The sequence below is a fragment of the Rhinatrema bivittatum genome, chromosome 1 (genome assembly GCF_901001135.1).
Source record: "Rhinatrema bivittatum chromosome 1, aRhiBiv1.1, whole genome shotgun sequence".
In the NCBI taxonomy this organism is placed as follows: domain Eukaryota; kingdom Metazoa; phylum Chordata; class Amphibia; order Gymnophiona; family Rhinatrematidae; genus Rhinatrema; species Rhinatrema bivittatum.
In genome coordinates this window covers 703,276,957-703,294,707 of record NC_042615.1, presented here as the reverse complement: position 1 = coordinate 703,294,707, position 17,751 = coordinate 703,276,957, and the positions used below count along the sequence as shown (strand labels likewise).

The following is a 17,751-nucleotide window of genomic DNA, read 5'->3' as shown; positions in this document are numbered from 1 at the left end:
GATAACCGCGTTCACAGACTGCTTTTAAAATCCGCTCGGTGTGGGTCAGCCTGACTTGTGCATGCATCTTCCACTTTTGGCATGTGCCGAGCTTTTAAAATTCACCTTTTAGCTTGTACTTTTTAGAATTTTGTCTTACTGTTAGTTACTTGTCTTATATTTGGTTATACTTTTTAGAGCTTGATTACTGTGTATGTATATTGTAACCTACCTAGTATTGTAGTTAGGCAGGATATACATTTTTAAATAAAAATATTATCTGGCTAAAATATAGCCGGATAACGTAGGGGCATTCCAGGGGCATTTCAGGGAGGAGTTATGTTAGCCGAGTAAGTTATCTAGCTAATTCCAATATTCAGAGTTATTCAGCTAACTTTGTTAGATGGCTGTATTCAATAATGCGGCTGCACTATTGAATATACCTCCAAAGTTATCCGGCTAACTTTGCTATCCAGAGAATGACTGACTGTGTACCCCTACATCCCACAGAAAGCTCAGTCTAGTCACTGGGTGTCAGTCTTGATCTCGGAGCAATCATGTGCAAGGGTGAGAATAATTTGTATCCTGTGCCCATTCACCTCCCTGACAAGGCATACAGAGAGGGTATCAAGTAATGCTAATCATTGTGATGGTTTTATAATATGGACCACTAGGGACTGGATCCAGGACTTCAGTTCTCTTCTCATACACTACTGAAGAACTTTCAGAGGTTATTGATTTTGCTCCTGGGTCAATTTTGAACTGGTTACATAGCGACGAAAGGCTTTTTATCCTTCTGCCAAGGCACTGAAATGCTTAACCCATCTGGGATTTCCTATTAGTAGTAGTAATAAAAATAATTCATAATTATGAATTTTATTTTATCATTTATCTGAACAGTTGACTAAAATATTTCACATCATTATGTTTCAGTAAAATGTATGCAGGTAAATACCCTGGCAGCACATTTCTGGTGTCATGAAGGTTTTCAGAGGGAACAAAGGGAAAAGAGTAATGCTATTATTAGTGTTATCCAATCATGGTTCTAAAAGTGCACCTATGGGATAAGATCAAAATGTCCTGCTAGTAGGAAGGTCTACATTAGGTCTTTGAAAGTATGTCCTTATTAGCATTTCCTCTAGGTCAAATCCATTGCATGTTGTACCTTTGTGGAGAAGGTTATACACTGTTTATGATGCAAAACGTTGCATCAAAATGTAGAGCTGCATTCTGTTCCTGCTGAGATGAGTTTAAAGGGATAATTTGCTTTGCTTGCAGCCCTGGACGTACGCCTGCCTGCTGTGACCATGAAATAATTATGATGAACCATGTCTACAAAGAAAGATTCCCAAAGGTAATAAATTACAAATGAGATCCCATATCTAAACTGCAATGCCATATGAGCTCAAGCAACTGTAGTATGTGCACCTTACAGTGCTGAATCTGGAGTAATAGTCCAATTCAGTAAAGGCTTTCGGACCAAGTCACTAAGGGGCCGATATTAAAAAAAAAAGCTGACCTTCTAAATTTAGGCTCCTAAATTAGGTGCCTATTTTCAGCTGGATTTAGGGGCCTAACTTTTCAGCTGAAAATTCACATAAATTGAGGTCCCTGATACTCGGGGACCTAAATTTAGGGCTGCTATTCATTTGCCTATATTTAGGGGTCTTAATTAGGTACCTAGGTCTAAAAATCAGTGCAAAACTCCTTTATTGCCTTATCCTAACTCCGCCTCTCTAGCCTCTCCTAAATTTAGGAGCCTAGTGAAACTAGGAACTTTATAAGAACTCGACACTAGTAAATTTTCTAAAGATCCAATTCTGGGGCCCAACTCCAAAAGTTAGGAATCTAAATTCTTTGAAAATTGGCCCCTAACAGCCATTATCACTTAGGCCTGGAATGACTTATATTAGCTTAAGCAACAAGACATAAAAACTTAATAAATAAGCATTTTTCCCATAGATAAAAAAAAAATGGGAAAAACCCCATTAGTACATCTGGCCCTTAGCATACATGCTAATTAGCTGCCCAATCACTAATAATTTATAACGGGTAGAAGCCTCTACTAAGTTGGGCATTCACATGAGTGCTAAAAATGAGCACGTACATGTATTCATAGAATTCAGATATGGAGCTCATTAGTTATTAGAACCCTATTCAGTAAGGATCGGGAAACTTACTGTGACAACTGAGTCCTGGTAAATTTAGCACCTGTTACAAACTGGTATTAAATGTTAACATATTGGTAGAACATTTATCATGGGGGGAGATTGTGTCCTCAGGGCATCCTCTCTCCCTGACAAGTAGCCTAGTTCTCCAGGAACTCTTCAACACAGCTCGCCCCAGAAGAATGGCAGCCCTCCATGGCATCCCATGCCAACCCCTGAAACCAAACTTCCAGGGCACCCATTCCCCAACCCCCCTTTTGAAAGAGTAAAGGCCTTTCAAGGCAACCCTCTCCTTCCACCAAATCTACCTGTGCTTCTGGGCCCCTCTTTCAGATTTCCCAGCTCACAGGTCTGGCACCAGAAATCTTTGCCAGCAGGAAGCAAGTTTGTTGGCACCATTGCACTTAATATGGCATTGCTTAACAGCACTTCACTGTCTATCAAGTTTTATCAGGCTGATGGGTGTTCTGAGGGTATTGTTGTGGGAATATTTAGGATGAGGCCTAGGGGTGTCCTAGAGGCCTTTTATTATTTTGGGGTTTAAGAGAGGTGGGAGGAGAGTGAGTGAGTCATGGAGTGATGGGGGATTGGAGGAGGTCTGGAGCCCCTATTTATTGTTGTGAGGCAGGGTGAAAGGCTTCCTTTTGCTAATTGATCCTTCTACATGTAGAATGTGCACACGGAAAAAGGCTAACACTCTCTTTAGAGAAGGCCTCTCACTGTGGACATGCTTTGCATCTCAGAGGGCCTATTTATCAAAAAACAATGACACACATTAGTAAAAAGGCCCTATTAATCTCAGTGAAGCTTATTTACTAATGACGTGTGTTAATGTGCTTTATTTCTTTTTGATAAAGAGGCCCCCAGGTTAGTAAATAGACTGCTAATCCCAGTTTTAGCATACATGCTCAAATCTTTTTAGCTTTCTGTTTAATGACTCGGCCCTTTGATGACGGTCAGTGCCACTCATCTCATTTTATAAAATCTTAGTAAGAAACCTCCTTGCTGATTATGGATGAGACCTTTATATCCTTCATTTAACCTTATAGCAGATATTGGTGTTGAAGCCAGTTTTATCTGCAGGATGTGAGGATAGAAACATGACATAAATATCTGTATTCTTTTAATATACTTTGTATGTTACAGGCGTACCTGTATTATTTCATGTAAAAATGTATCTTTCCATCAGCCAGAAACTTGGTGTATCTGAATTCTGATGGTATTTTCCAAATTCTGTTTTTGTTTGAATATTTTTCTTCAACCGCAATACAATGTTATGATGGAAGAGTCTTAAAATGCAATTCATGAATAAAATGGAAGAAAAGGCGGCAATGACGTACTGAGGAATAGAACATTTTTTTCATACAATATAAGTATCTATAATAGCAATATAAGTATCTATAATAGCAATATAAGTATCTATAATAGCACTACAACTCTTTATTAACCATCTATTTCAATAATACTGTGTGCTGTTGAATCAATAGGATGAGCATACATAGTGCACAAAGTTGTGCGAAGGCCCCTAGGAAGGTAGGGTCATACTCTGCCTTGGAGCTGAGTCCTGACAAAGTTCAACCAGAACCTAGCATAGATTTTCCGTATTGGGTGGGGGCGGGGGGACAGTGTCAAACCAGATTGGACACTCGGGTTAAAATGTTACTGTAATACCGTAATTACAGTGGTAATCTGTTGGCACCAAACACAGTTATATCCATGATCAATCCAAAATGCAACTCCACACTTGATCTTTGTGTGTGTGTGTGTGTGTCCCTGGTGGTATATCCCAGAATATCCTCTCTTCCATTGGACAGAAATTAAGGTGCCCAGGGTGGAATGGTGGTTCTCCCTTTCAAAAATACCTGTGGTACTGCTTGACACCGCCAAATCAATTCATTTCTGTTTTGCTTTCCCTGTGAGGATCTGCAGCCTTCCTCTTTTCTCCAACTGAAATCCTTGAGTTTTTCCAATTCTCCTCTCTGATGGTACTCTGGATCTTTTAGGCTGACAGTCCCAAAAACCCACACAGTAGGAAAAATAAACTCCTCTCTTACCCATTCCCAGGCAGAAAAACTTACTTCAGAGGGAAAAAAAAATCCAGGTTTTAAAAGCTGTTCGTGTGGCAACATGTGTTATCAGATGGCAACTTGGTTTTCAGGCAATACAGATTAAACATGTAAATATTTTTTTAATTAGGCTACAGCTCAGATGGAAGAGCGACTTCAGGAGATTATCACCACCTATTCTCCTGACAACGTTCTTCCCCTGGCAGATGGAGTGCTCAGTTTCACCCACCATCAGATCATTGAGCTGGCTCGAGATTGCTTGGATAAATCCCACCAGGGTCTCATCACCTCACGATACTTCCTTGAATTGCAGCAGAAATTAGAAAAATTGCTACAGGAGGTAGGAACCATGCACCATGTAAAGATGATTAATGTTACATGAAGAATGATTTAAGTGTGTTTGCTGGGAAACCATTTTTTTTGCTTCTTTTCTGAAGTACTCAGGAGATAAAACTGATTGTAGTCATGGCTTGTGTGTAGAGACAGCATCTCATTTTTTGCAAAGGGAAACAGATCATAGCAGAGCAGACATTCCTGTCTTAGGCCAGATTCATATATCTTTAGGAGAGTGTTAGATTTTATCTAGGGAAAAGTACTAACATCCTATTGCTGTGCAAAAGAGCTAACTGCATTCTTTTCAGTGAAAACTGACTCTCATACTTACAATATGCTTATACGGTCAGCTATTCCTGGGGACGGTGGGGTAGATGTTTAACATGGAGGTCTTAACTGGACAGAAGTCCCATGTTATCTTATGATTGTATAACTCAACAAATTGCAGTTGGGGGATGCTACCTTTTATAGAAATATACTAGGTATTGCATGCATATTTCTTCCTTTGAGATTTATTGTTTTGGGAAGGTTGGGGGGAAATTCTAACATAGTAGCATTGTAAATGACTGCAGATGAAGGACCAACTGGCCCCATCCATTCTGTTCAGGTTTAGAGTTTTTCTCTCTGGTTTTCTACCCCTTAAGTCTGTGTTTGCCAACAGGTGTGCCATGGGGCACTGGTGTGCTGTGGCAGAAGGGCAAGCGTTCTGTTAAATGTTTCTCCCGGCCAATCAGAGCCATCAGAAAAAATAAGAGTTACAGCAGGCAAGCTGCAGAGTCGGGTCTTTTTCCTCCTACGCTCCCCTGGCCTGCAGGAGGGGATCTCAAGCCAGCAGAGGGGACTGGCAAGCAGCACTTAACCTGCTACTGCAGCTGCTTCCTCCTCCTCTGCTGGGGCTCTGCGCAGGCCTGATTGCAGAAGGAAGCCAACAGAGGAGGAAGCAGCGGCAGCAAGAAAATGCTGCTCCTCTGACTTCTGCCAGGTGAAGGGCGTCATGAGGGGGAGGGGAAGAAAACATGGGGCAAATGATTACCTCAGGGAGGTGGTCAGCGAAGGAAGAGGGAGAGTGGGAGGAGAGGGAAAAGAAAGTGATTGCAGCAGGGGGATGGGCAGAGAAGGAGGGAAAAGTGATTATGCTGGGGAGGGGGGGGGGGGCACTGGAAGGAGGGACAGGTGACGTCCCCAGGGGGACTGATGGGAAATAAGATGAATGTCTCAAAGGGCTGGGGAGAGAAGGAAGGGAAGGTGATTATGCCAGGTGTTGTTGGGAGAGAGGGAGGGGAAGTAGTTTCATGATGATGTGAACCCGGTGACAGATGTGCCATGATATGAAAAAAGTTGGGAATCACTGACTTAGGTAGATAAGCACGCACATTTCTGTTGCCTAAACTAACACGTACTGCCATCGCCTGTACCGCCCCCAACCTCTCACCCTACTCCTGCCACCATCCTCTGAAAGTATGGTACATTCCTTACTTTCTCCTCCCTGCCCTTTATCACTGTGTCCTGTGCCTGTCCCATGTAGTTTAAATTCTGTCATGGTTTTGGTTGCCACTACTTCTGCCGGTAGGCTGTTCCTGGTATCAACCATCCTTTCAATGAAGAAATATTTTCCTCTACACCTTCTTCCTTGCAACTTCATATTAAGATCCCTTGACCTTGAATTTCCTGTAATGTGGAATATTTCATCTTCCTGTCCTTTATTGAATCCTGACAAATATTGGAAAGTTTCTATCATGTCCCCCCATCCTTTCTTTCCTCCAGCAAGTACATTTTTAAGTGTCCTGAGCCTCAGGCCCTGTATCATTTTAAAAGCCCTTTTATAAACAGACTCCTTCCTCTCAATGTCTTTACGAAGGTATGGCCTGCAGAATTGAAAACCGTGTAGCCCGTGCCCTGATCTAATCCTGGTCATAGGGTCTGACGAGGAAACTCTGGGCCTAGAGCATGGGGAGGGGCTTCCCTCACGGGGGAAAAAGATTGAACTCTTCAGGACACTTAGGGTTTTTCCTTGCTGGGCACTTCTGCTCATCAGCCCAGTCAAGAAAAAAAAAAAAAAGAAAACACAAGCAAAAGCACCACATGGATTTCCCAGACTGTTGTTCAAAAGAAAGTTTTACTGCCACTAATGACAGGAAAACTAAAGTCCACCATAGAGATATATTATAGGCTTGTGGCAGCCAACAGCAACAAAAATCTAAAACAGCTTGAAAAAATAAATCACAATCACTTTTCAGCAGCAGCAACAACTGCCCTCTCCAGCAGGTCAGCTCTCTGGATAGGAACCTTTCTCCCTCTGGGCCCTCCTGAGTTATCTGCTTTGAAGGCAGCTTTTCTTCAGTATCACAGCAGCATTTCCCACTGTGGTCAGCTTCTGGTTGACTTTTTCCAACCTTCAACTCCTTAAGACTCTTTCCTCAGATGGGCAGTTTCTTCTTTTTTTCCTAAATCCCCAACAAGGATACCTTCTCAGTAAGCACCTTCTCCAAACTTCTCTCAAAATTGCTGAAGAATTTCCAGAACTTCTCCTCTGTGGTAAACTCTCCTCTTCAGATCCCTTTTTCCTTGCAGAAGTGCTGAGTATCCGTCCCTTGGGTTTCAGTTTCCTTCACTGGACAAGAATTCTGCTTTTCTCCAGATACTCTTCAGTGGTGAGAAGGTCCCACCTCAGGTGCCTTCTCTGAGAAAGGAAAGACCCCCCTTGGCACTACTTTGTAGCCAGACTACTCAATCTCTTCTCTTCTCCTCTTCCTGCATCACATTGGGTATAATAAACATGAATTGACTGTTTTCTGTTTCAAAAAGTACAAAGACTAGGAGACACACAATGAAGTTACTAAGTTCTACATATAAAGCTAAGAACATGCTTTTACTCAACTCATAATTAAGCTCTGGAATTCATTGCCAGAGGATGTGATGAAAACTGTTAGTGTAGCTGCATTTAAAAAAAGTTTGGACAAGTTCCTGGAGAAAAAGTCCATAAACCATTATTAAGGTGGAGTTGCAGAAGTCCACTGCTTATCTCTGGGATAAGTAGCGTGGAATCTATCTACCCCTTGGAATTCTGCCAGGTACTTGTGACCTGGATTGGCCACTGTTGAAAACAGGATACTGGGCTTGATAGACCTATGGTCTGACCCAGTATGGAAAATCTTATTGTTCTTATGTTTTATTAAAACATTGATCCCCTCCCATTTGCAGTGTGTCAGATATTCTAACACACTCCCACATTCACTGATTTCATTAATGGGTCAGGGTCTCTTGAGACCACTGACTCTACAGTGCTGAATCACTAGGTCAGTTGAGATAATGTGGCCATAAATGTTAAGGGCAGTAAGCCACTAGTAAGAGCAAATTTGGGGTCCCTTTAGAACAGTATTCAAGGTAGGGTCTTATAAGTGGCCCTTACAGAGGCAGTATTATCTCTTTTTTCCTAGTAATAATTCCACTACTTAGACCCAAATATTAATTTTCCCAGTTGCTTTATTACATTGACTGGCTACCCTGAGGTCAGCTGAGATGATTATGCCTAGATCTGTTTTCTGTTTTAAAGTTTCCCATTCTTGACATTCCAGGGATTTTTGCATCCCCAAATACATAAATGTATTCTTTTTTGTTATAAAGTTCTTTTTCCAAATTTATAACCATTCTTCCAGGATTTTTTTTTTGTCCTTTTATTTTTTTCCACCCCCTTCTGGCATATCTATGCAGTCATAATTTCCTCTGCATCTGCAAGCTAGCATATTTTCCCTCAAGTTTCTCAAGAAAGCCACCAGTAAAAATACTGAAAATGTGGACCTTGTATCGAGCCCCGGGGAACCCCCCACTGATCGCTTTGTCTTCAGTAGAGTGGACTCTAAACCAGTTCCTCTCACAATCTCCAGCCCCATTGATCTTATGTACCATTCAGCTTGCTTCTCATTCTTTTATGCAGAACAGGGTCAAAAGCCTTCCTGAAGTCCAGATAGGCAACATCTACCACAGCTTCCTGCTCCACCACTTTTATCACCTCATTAAAGAATCCAATTGAGTTTGTCTGGCAAGATCTTCCCCCGGTGAAGCCATGCTATCTGGTGTCCTGTGCTCTACTCGCCTCAAGGTGCTGCACTGTCTTCTGTTGAGTAGTATTTCCATAGTTTTGCCCACTACTGATGCTAGACTTAGCTGGTCCATGCTTACCTGCCTTCTTCTTTTTTATGCTCTTGGGACAAAATCCATTTTCTTCCTGTCCCTTGGAACTTCCCCTCTCACTACTACCACTGTCTTCCTTTTTGTTGTGTGCTTTTCTTAGAATATAATTCTCACTGGCCTGTTTGATGAAACGATCATGATGAGCAGCACAGTTGTAAGCTTTTTGAAGAATGGAAGGTCCCCAGGCATTACCAGTGTTCAACCCTATTTACCTCTGCACTCTGTCAGACAAAGACAAACATTAGTAGGCATCTATGGCTTGTTAGTGATTTCAAAGAGAGAGGGTTTTGTTTTTTTTCTTCACTGTAGCATTCACTTTTTCAAAGCCTGATAGTAAGGGATTTTACACGCAGCCTCATTCACTCAAATGTGTCTTATTACAGTTAAAAGAAATAGACTGGGTATTTTTTAAAATCTAAAATGATCAGGTAATTGTTTCTCAGAACATTGATGTATCCATTTTGCTAGCATACTTCATATACTATATAGACTCCAAATTACCGACTCTTTAGAATCTTATGACTATGTGTTACCAGTCAAGGTTAATGGGGTACTTGTAAACTTTATCATTCTTGATGAGAATCTATGCTGCTTTTAGAAAAATAAAGCGGTTTTATTTACACACAATTAAAAAAAAATTGTAAATAAGAGTTATATTAAATAGTTGTTTCTAAGTTTAGGCATATGTATGAAGCAAACATTTTTCTGTCTGTGGTCTCAAGTAAGAAACAAGATTACAAGTGTCAAAATGCTTTTCTACATAAATTATCAATATAGTACTGATGGAAACAGTCCGTAACAAAAAAAGCATAGTTTACAGTATTATCTGTTCATTTTTCTTAATGTTTATAGGGATCTATATTCAAAGGACTTATCCAGGTTTTGAAAATTCCGCCGCTTTCATTTCCCTGACTAATCTGGTTATCCTGGTAACAGCGATTATTCAGCATTATGTGGCTAAGTTAGCTGGAAACTCTAGTTATTCGGGAATGTGTACCTGGATGATGTTATACTTAACCGGCTAGATTCAGGATATAGCTGGTTAAGTATATGATAAAGAAAAATCATCCCACCTTTTAAGCTGATTCTCCAGCCCCTACCTTCCCCTAAAGTTCTTGAAAGAATGCGTGGACTAGTGCCGTTCCATCCCCCCCCCCCCCCAAATGCAAAAAAAATAAATGTGGGGCCATAGCAATTTGAGACTGGCCCCCCTCTCTCCCTCCGTGATATCTAAATGAAAGGTTGCAAGCCCCACCCCCTACCTTCCACCTCACCCCATCCATCTGCATCCTCTTGACCTCCTTCCCCATATCCTGAGCCAGGACCTGATAGTCTTACCTGCTCCGGGTGGCTTCCAGCGTTGCTGTAACAGCACCACTGGCAGAATATACGGGCACATTCTTTAAAATATTGAGGAGGGCTCAGGGAGTGTTATTGAAGGCCCAGAAGTTTTGTTTCCCAATTATCCTGCTGTTCTGAATAGTGTCAGCTGTCTATCTTCAGAATATATCCCACTAGGTTTAAAGTTCTCCAGGTAACATCACCCAGATAATTTTAGGCATGGATATTCAGCGGGAGACTTGTTCTGCTGAATATCCGACACAATTTATCCAGCAAACCTTAGCCAGAAAACTTGTCCGCTCACCATTTTTCTGAATATTGACCTCATAACATATTAACTATTTTCCTGAAGGAATGATATAGATACATTTTTGCTAAATGCTTATATCTCTATAAGTAATACAAACAGCATATTCCCCCGAAGACTGTACAGTTCTGGAAGTGGCATTACTGTACTTGTTCTCTGTCTACCTGTCCAGTATGATATTCAACAACTGCAATTACTAGACCACACTTTCAAATCACACCAAAGCACAATTTCCTCCATCCCATCATTTCCCCTGTGATGGGAAGCAGTGGCGTAGCCACGGGTGGGCCTGGGTGGGCAGGTGCCCACCCAACTTAGACCCAGGCCCACCCAACTGGCACCGGAACTGCAAGGCTGTCGCGGGATCCCATCCCCGCTCCCGCGACAGCGAACAAGAGAACCCACACCTCGCGCGCCATCACGGCACACATGGGGAAGCGCTGCTGCGGCCGTATGGCCAACCGGTCTTCCTGTTAGGGGGGGGAAGCGGAAGCGCCGCGCGCAGCTTCCGCTTCCTCCCCCCAATGCAGGAAGATCAGCTGCCTCTCCTGCTGCCACCCGTTCTCCTGCTATCTTCGGGTCAAACGGCCCGCCGAACTTCCTGTTTGGGGGAGCGGAAGCGCTGCGCACAGCTTCCGCTTTCTCCCCCAGAGCAGGAAGATCAGCTGCCTCTCCTGCTGCCACCGGCCTCCTGCTATCTTCGGGCGTCGGGCCGATCTTCCTGCTTGGGGGGGAGGAGGAAGCGGACGTTGTGCACTGCGCTTCCGCTCCCCCCCCCCCCGACAGGAAGTTCGGCGGGCAGTACGGCCCGACGCCCGAAGATAGCAGGAGTCCGGTGGCAGCAGGAGAGGCAGCTGATCTTCCTGCTCTGGGGGAGAAAGCGGAAGCTGTGCACGTGCTTGAATGTGTATGTGTGGATGAGAATGGGAGTGTGTGTGGGTGAAAACTGGAGCCTGGGTGTGTATGTGGGTGAGAATGGAAGCTTGAATATGTGGGTGAATGGGAGCTCGAATGTGTGTATGTGTGGTTGAGAATGGGAGCCTGGGTTTGTGGGTGGGTGAGAATGGGAGCTTGAATGTGTGTATATATGGGTGAGAATGAGAGCCTGGGTTTGTGTGGGTGGGTGAGAATGGAAGCTTGAATATGTGGATAAGAATGGGTGCTTGAATGTGTGTATGTGTGGGTGAGAATAGTACCTTAAATGTGTATATGTATGGATGAGAATGGGAGCTTGAATATGTGTGGGTGAGACTGGGAGCATGGGTTTGTGGGTGAGAATGGGAGTCTGGGTTTATGTGTGTGGGTGAGAATGGGTGCCTGGATGTGCGTCTGTGTGTGCATAAGAATATAAGCCTGGGGAGGGGTGAGAAAGTGAGAACTTGAATGTGAGCTTGTGGGGGGGGGGGAGAGCATATGAGAGTGACAGCTTGAGTGTGTGAGAGGGAGTCTGTGAGAGAAAGCGTGTATGTGTGTGTGTGTGTGTGGAAGGGAAGAAGACAGTAATAGAAGAAAGACACTGAAAAGGAATTAGGAAATGAGCTATAAGGGAAAAAATGGGAAAAAGAGACCAGGACCAACTGATTAGAAAAATACAAAGATCAGACAACAAAGGTAAAAATATATATCTATATTTTGAGATGTTAGCAATTTAAATATAAGCAACACAACCGCTCTCTCAAAATTTATGGACAGGTAGGAGCCGTGTATAAAATCGTAATAATAAGAAGGCTAAAATACCACAAATCACCGTGAATTATGTTTGTATCATTAAGTAAACCTCATACTTAGGCGTAGATGTGAATGCTATGCTGCATAATTTGGCATTATTTATCAGTAAAAAAACAACTAGTAGACCTGCATGCCTACAGCCCACCCATGTTAACCTTGTGCCCACCCAAAAAATCATTTCTGGCTACGCCACTGATGGGAAGTCACAGACAGATGGACACAATCTCCCCTTAAGGTGTTCTTGCTATACTTCGAACAAGAATGCTTTTAAAAATAAAGGGTATGTATTGTTTAAAAGAATATATGCATCTCAAAATTAGCATGTCACTTCTGCCATTCTGTGTCATCAAACTTTCCATATTGATTCGTCCTGTCTGTCAGCATCTCTCATTTCCCCATTCAATTCCTTTTGAATGTTTTCTGGTTTAGCCTTTTATCATTTGTGTGTTAGCTTCCTTCACAGTTGCCTCTGTGGTATCCATCAAACACTGAAAGTACAAAATATTGCAGTGAGATTTGCCCTTTCTGGAGCTGAATTGTGAGGGACATGCCTTTGGTTTTCTTTTGATGTGTTTGTTGTCATAAATGTGACATTCAATGGCTAACTGTGTCTCTTACTGCCGCATGGCACATTGACTTGCGTTAGGGAAGTCGTCCCTTGTGGTTTCATCAATCTGATTCAGCTGACACTTTTGTTCTAAGGTCAAGGTCACGTCAAATAGAATGCTTTTATGCCTCGCTTATCTTTGCTTGGATGTGTACAAGCAGAAAGTGTACTATATCTCCTAAACTCAGGGAGTGTATCGTGTTGCTTTTATTTTCAGCAGTACTTGCGGCAGAGGTGCATGTAAGAGCTATTAATATTTTATAGTGTGCTCTGAAGATGTGTGGAAACATTAGTTGCCAGCTGAGATTTTGCCACTTGGCTAACTTCTGGTACACAGTTGATTTCTTTACCTGGAGGCTTTCAATTTTGCCAATTGTAAATTGTTCCAAAGGGTTATTTAATTGGCATTTTGGATTGCAGTATCTTCTACTGCTTCATCTTTAATTCTTAATTTTTTAAAACTTTATTCAACTAACACATAATTTACAAGGTAGAAGTGTGAAGCACCTTTAAAGGGAAACAATGCCATACTAATAATAACTTATCAACTATTACATAGTAACTTGTAATGGTAATGGCCATACCAAATACAAACTTCTATAGCTTATGAGGTATATGTATGTAAGTATTTATGTCTCATCTATGGTAAGACTTGTCTATAATATGTATACCTAAAAGGAGAGGAGTGGTGAAGGGTATGTGATATATTCAAATACCTCAAAGGTATGTCTATTATAGTTACAAATGTACATAAGAGCATCATAATCTTGAGCTTACTGGCTTGCTTCCATAATTTCTATATGTTGTTATCATAGAGGATGAATTTCAAACTCCGCATGGTGGCATATATGGCTGCACGAAGATCTGCATTAGCATTTTATAATCAACATGTATCATCAAAAATGCATCTCTCTACCCTGCAACATAGTCACATATGTATGCTTACATGCAAATGTATGCAGTGCATTGAAAGTGAGTATTTCAATGCATTGACCATGCATACTTTTCCTACAGATTTTAAAGATATATGCACCTATATTTTACGTACAAAAATAGTGTGATTTACTCATGTAAAACCCAATTCTCATGCACAAGTCAATATATTTTAAAATATGCACTTGCAATTGAAATGATCAGTTTTCCAATTATTCCACCAGTTAACCCGGTCCATATCCAGGTCGTCGAGACCCTCCTGTTTTTTCAGGCTAAACTCCCCCCAGTTCACCCAGACCTCCCACCCAGCCAATAGTACAAAAATAATACAAGTCTGCAGTTATGCAAGATGATAACAGATGTAAAAGTATGAGAGTAAGCTGTGAAATGTGCACAGTGCCGCAATGTCTTTTGCATGTCTTTTGGTCCTGCCTCAGAATGTCCTTAAACGCTGCTGGGTTTTTTTTGGTTTTTTTTTTACCACAGATAGAGCATGTACACACGCACCTAATTTTGACTTTTATAAATTAGTGATTATGTGAGTACAGGCTTCTTGCACGCATATATACTCTTAAAAAAAAAAAAAAACTAAACAACTCAGACCCCTCCTCCACCTTAGTGATCTCTGTACAGTTCTGCAAGCCAAAATAGACTACTGCAACTCCCTCCTTCTAGGTCTACCCAAAGCCACAATTAAACCTCTCCAACTCCTACAAAACACAGCTGCGAGAGTTCTCACAAACTCTCGTAAATGTGACCACATCACCCCTATACTCAAAGATCTGCATTGGCTCCCCATCCAACAGCGCATAACTTACAAGACCCTCACAATAATACACAAAACCCTCCACAACCAAAACATGCACTGGATGAAAGACACAATTCTCATCCACGCCTCAACCAGACCCACCAAATCCTCTTACAAAGGTACTCTCCACACTCTCTCTCCGAAACATATCCACCTCAAATCTACAAAAGAGCGTGCCTTTTCCATCGCCGGCCCCTCTGCTTGGAGCACCATTTCACCCGAACTCAGACTAGAGCAGTGCGCACATAAATTCAAAACAAAACTCAAAACATGGCTCTTTAAACAAGCCTACCCTTAAGTCCTCTATTCAATAACCTGCCAATCTAACTCCATCTATCAACCTTATCTGCTCCCCATAGAGATTCCCTCAGCCCTCTCCCCCCTTCTATCTCCCCCCAGTCAATCCTAGATATATTCTCTTGTGTGTAAAGCATTTTCTGTGCACTCTGTGCTACCACACGACAACCTAATCTTGTGAAATTTTATAGTTTATTTAACTTGTCTATACATTGTACATAGGATCAATGAACACCAGGAGTTCTTTATTTAATAAAATCCCGACTCGGCCTGAGTGGGGCTTTTATTAAATAAAGAACTCCTGGTGTTCATTGATCCTTTTTTCTTTTGGTTGCTACTGCAATATTGGATCAATTTCCGGTTTGTTTTTTTATACATTGTACATGCCACTGGATACTTGCACTTTTACATCCCAACTTAAATTTGGGACACATATTGTGTATATAAATTTGCTATATTGCCTTCGTGCCTAATGCTCTCTTCCTTCCTTGCACTCTCCTTTGCACCTCCCAGTTCCTCTTTACCCTGTTTTTTGTAACTTCTCTCTTCCTTCTTCGTTTTCCCCTGTTACATGTAAACCGGCATGATATCTCTGATGAAGGTCGGTCAAGAAAAAAACACTAAATAAATAATAAATATATGCTCATTTTTATATGTGTAACTCTTTGAAAATTGCCATCATAGAATAAAACGGCAAATAAAATCCGAAAGATCCAACTAGTCTGCTCTGTTTCCTCCCTGTTGCAGTACTCTAAACCCCGGCTAATCTATGACTTGCCCATCACATTTTTGCAATTTAGGGGCCCTCTCTGCTCACCCCTCGCTTTCTTGAACTCTGTTATTGTTTTTGTCTCCACTGAAAGGTTTTTCCATACATTCACCATCCTTTCTGTAATGTTGCTCCTGAGTCTGCCCCCTCTGAGTCTCATATCATGTTTGCTTGTTCTAGAATTCTTTTCAATGGATAAAATGCTGCTTGTAAATGTATACCTTTCAGGAATTTGAATGTCTCTATCTTACAGTATTATATATACATATGCAGTTTTCAGACTTTTAGAATGAACATTTTTTAAGATTTAGGTATTGCAAAATAAATCTCGTAAACTCTAACACTGCTCAAAGAAAGCCTTGCACCGGAGACAGCATTTGCTTATAGACATTGAGCAAAAAGCACCATAGATCCCATCGATAGTCTGCTCAATAGAAGCAAAAGCTGCTTCGCTCAGTAAAAACTGCCGATCCAAGCTAGGGACTAAATGCAGACCACTCTAATTTATCTTCTTAGGCATCTTGTACAACAAATGCAGGCAGAACAAGAGCAAACAAACCACACAAATACTATTTTGGTTTGCATAAATTTGCTTTCTCAAGGGATCAACAGATACCTCAATGTGATCATTGATCTTAAAGTCCCAATTTTTCAAGTGAAAAAATGCGTGTGTCAAGTGTGAGAGAGAATTTTTAAGAAGAAATACCTCTCCAATCTAGTTAATATATCGATGAGGTAATTAGGAACCACTTGACATCTTAATATTGTCATCTAGTCATAGATGAAAGGGCTGCTCTGATCCCTTACTGACCAGTTTGCCCTTAGGATACATTTACAGGCCAATGCAATATTGACGTACACTAAACGGGTGCTCGTGATTAAGCACCCGCTCCCTTAACATGCGCCGATCCACCTCTCCCGGGCGCCTGATTTAATATTTAAATTGGGTGTCGCTGTAAAGAGGGAGGCGCTAGGGGAAATTGTGTGCCCCTAGCACCTCCTCGGCAGTGAGCACCCAGGAGAGATGGCTGTCAGCCAGTTAGGAAAATGGACGCTCAATTTTATGAGCGCCCATTTTCCTAACCTGTGCAAAGAGTGGTTCTAGGAGAATGTTATTCTAAATCACATCCACATAATACATCATAACCCAGTAATCTGTTTTCTCTCATCTTTGCTTTTTATTTTCTATCTGAAGATTATTGTTTTAAATCTTAGGTTGGAAGACAGGTTGACTTTTCACTCCAGTTAGATGGAGCATCACATCCTTATAAAATATATGTAAGGAGTTTGGGGGTGTTACTTGATGCAAGCTCTCAATGCTACCTCATGTCTTGAAAGTATGTAAGAGCTTGTATTGCACTTTGAGAGCAATACAGAGTTTGAGTTCACTCTTACCTAAGCCAGGCTTGGAATAAGCGGTCAATACATTGGCTACATCTCCCATTGACTACTAAACATATAGTGGGCCAGATATTCATGCCTACATGCGGGCGTAGATTTGCGCGCATGTTATAAAATCCAGGGTCGGCCCACGCAAGGGGCCGACCCCGGATTTTATAACATGCGCTCGGCGTGCACCTTGTGCGCGCCGAGCCCTAGGGGAACTCCGATGGCTTTCCCCGTTCCCTCTGACACCGCTCCGAAATCGGAGCATCCTCGGAGGGAACTTTCCTTCCACCCCCCCCCACCTTCCCCTCCTTTCCCCTATCTAACCCGCCCCCCCAGCCCTACCTAAATCCCCCACCACCAAGTGCCTGCGCGTGATCCTCTGGCTCAGCGGCAGTGGAGAGGCCTTTGGCCACGCCCCGCCTATGCCCCGCCCATTTTTTCAAGCCCTGGGACTTACACGCTTCCCGGGGCTTGCGCGCATCGCCAGGCCTATGCAAAATAGGCTTGGCATGCTCAGGAGCGGGTTTTCGAGGTTACGCGTGTAATATAAGCGGGTAACCCTTTTAAAATCCACCCCAGTGTTACTTGATCTTCTTTTGAAACTCGTCTATAGATTTAAGTTGATGGTTATTTATTTATTTAAATCTGCTTATGACCTGCTTATGCATCATTTCTTATCCTAAGTGGGGAACATGAAATATAAACATAATACTAAAAACATACAAGCATAATACATATTGAATTCTGCATGCCTTATTGAAGGGATTGGTTGGGAGGATAATATTTCACCAGTATTAAAAAATAAATAAATAAATAAAGTCTTCACTGGGTACCT

General features: G+C 41.9%; 1 protein-coding gene across 6 annotated transcripts in view; it reads left to right on the top strand.

Annotated features, from left to right (window-relative positions):
* MAST4 (microtubule associated serine/threonine kinase family member 4) overlaps window positions 1-17,751 on the top strand; it is a 963,205-nt gene that overhangs the window by 823,751 nt on the left and 121,703 nt on the right. For all 6 annotated transcript variants that reach the window (XM_029575919.1, XM_029575908.1, XM_029575928.1 and 3 more), the window contains 2 exons: window positions 1,258-1,333; window positions 4,344-4,553. In XM_029575919.1, coding sequence (XP_029431779.1) covers window positions 1,258-1,333; window positions 4,344-4,553 — 286 coding nt within the window. The remainder of the gene's footprint in view (window positions 1-1,257; window positions 1,334-4,343; window positions 4,554-17,751) is intronic.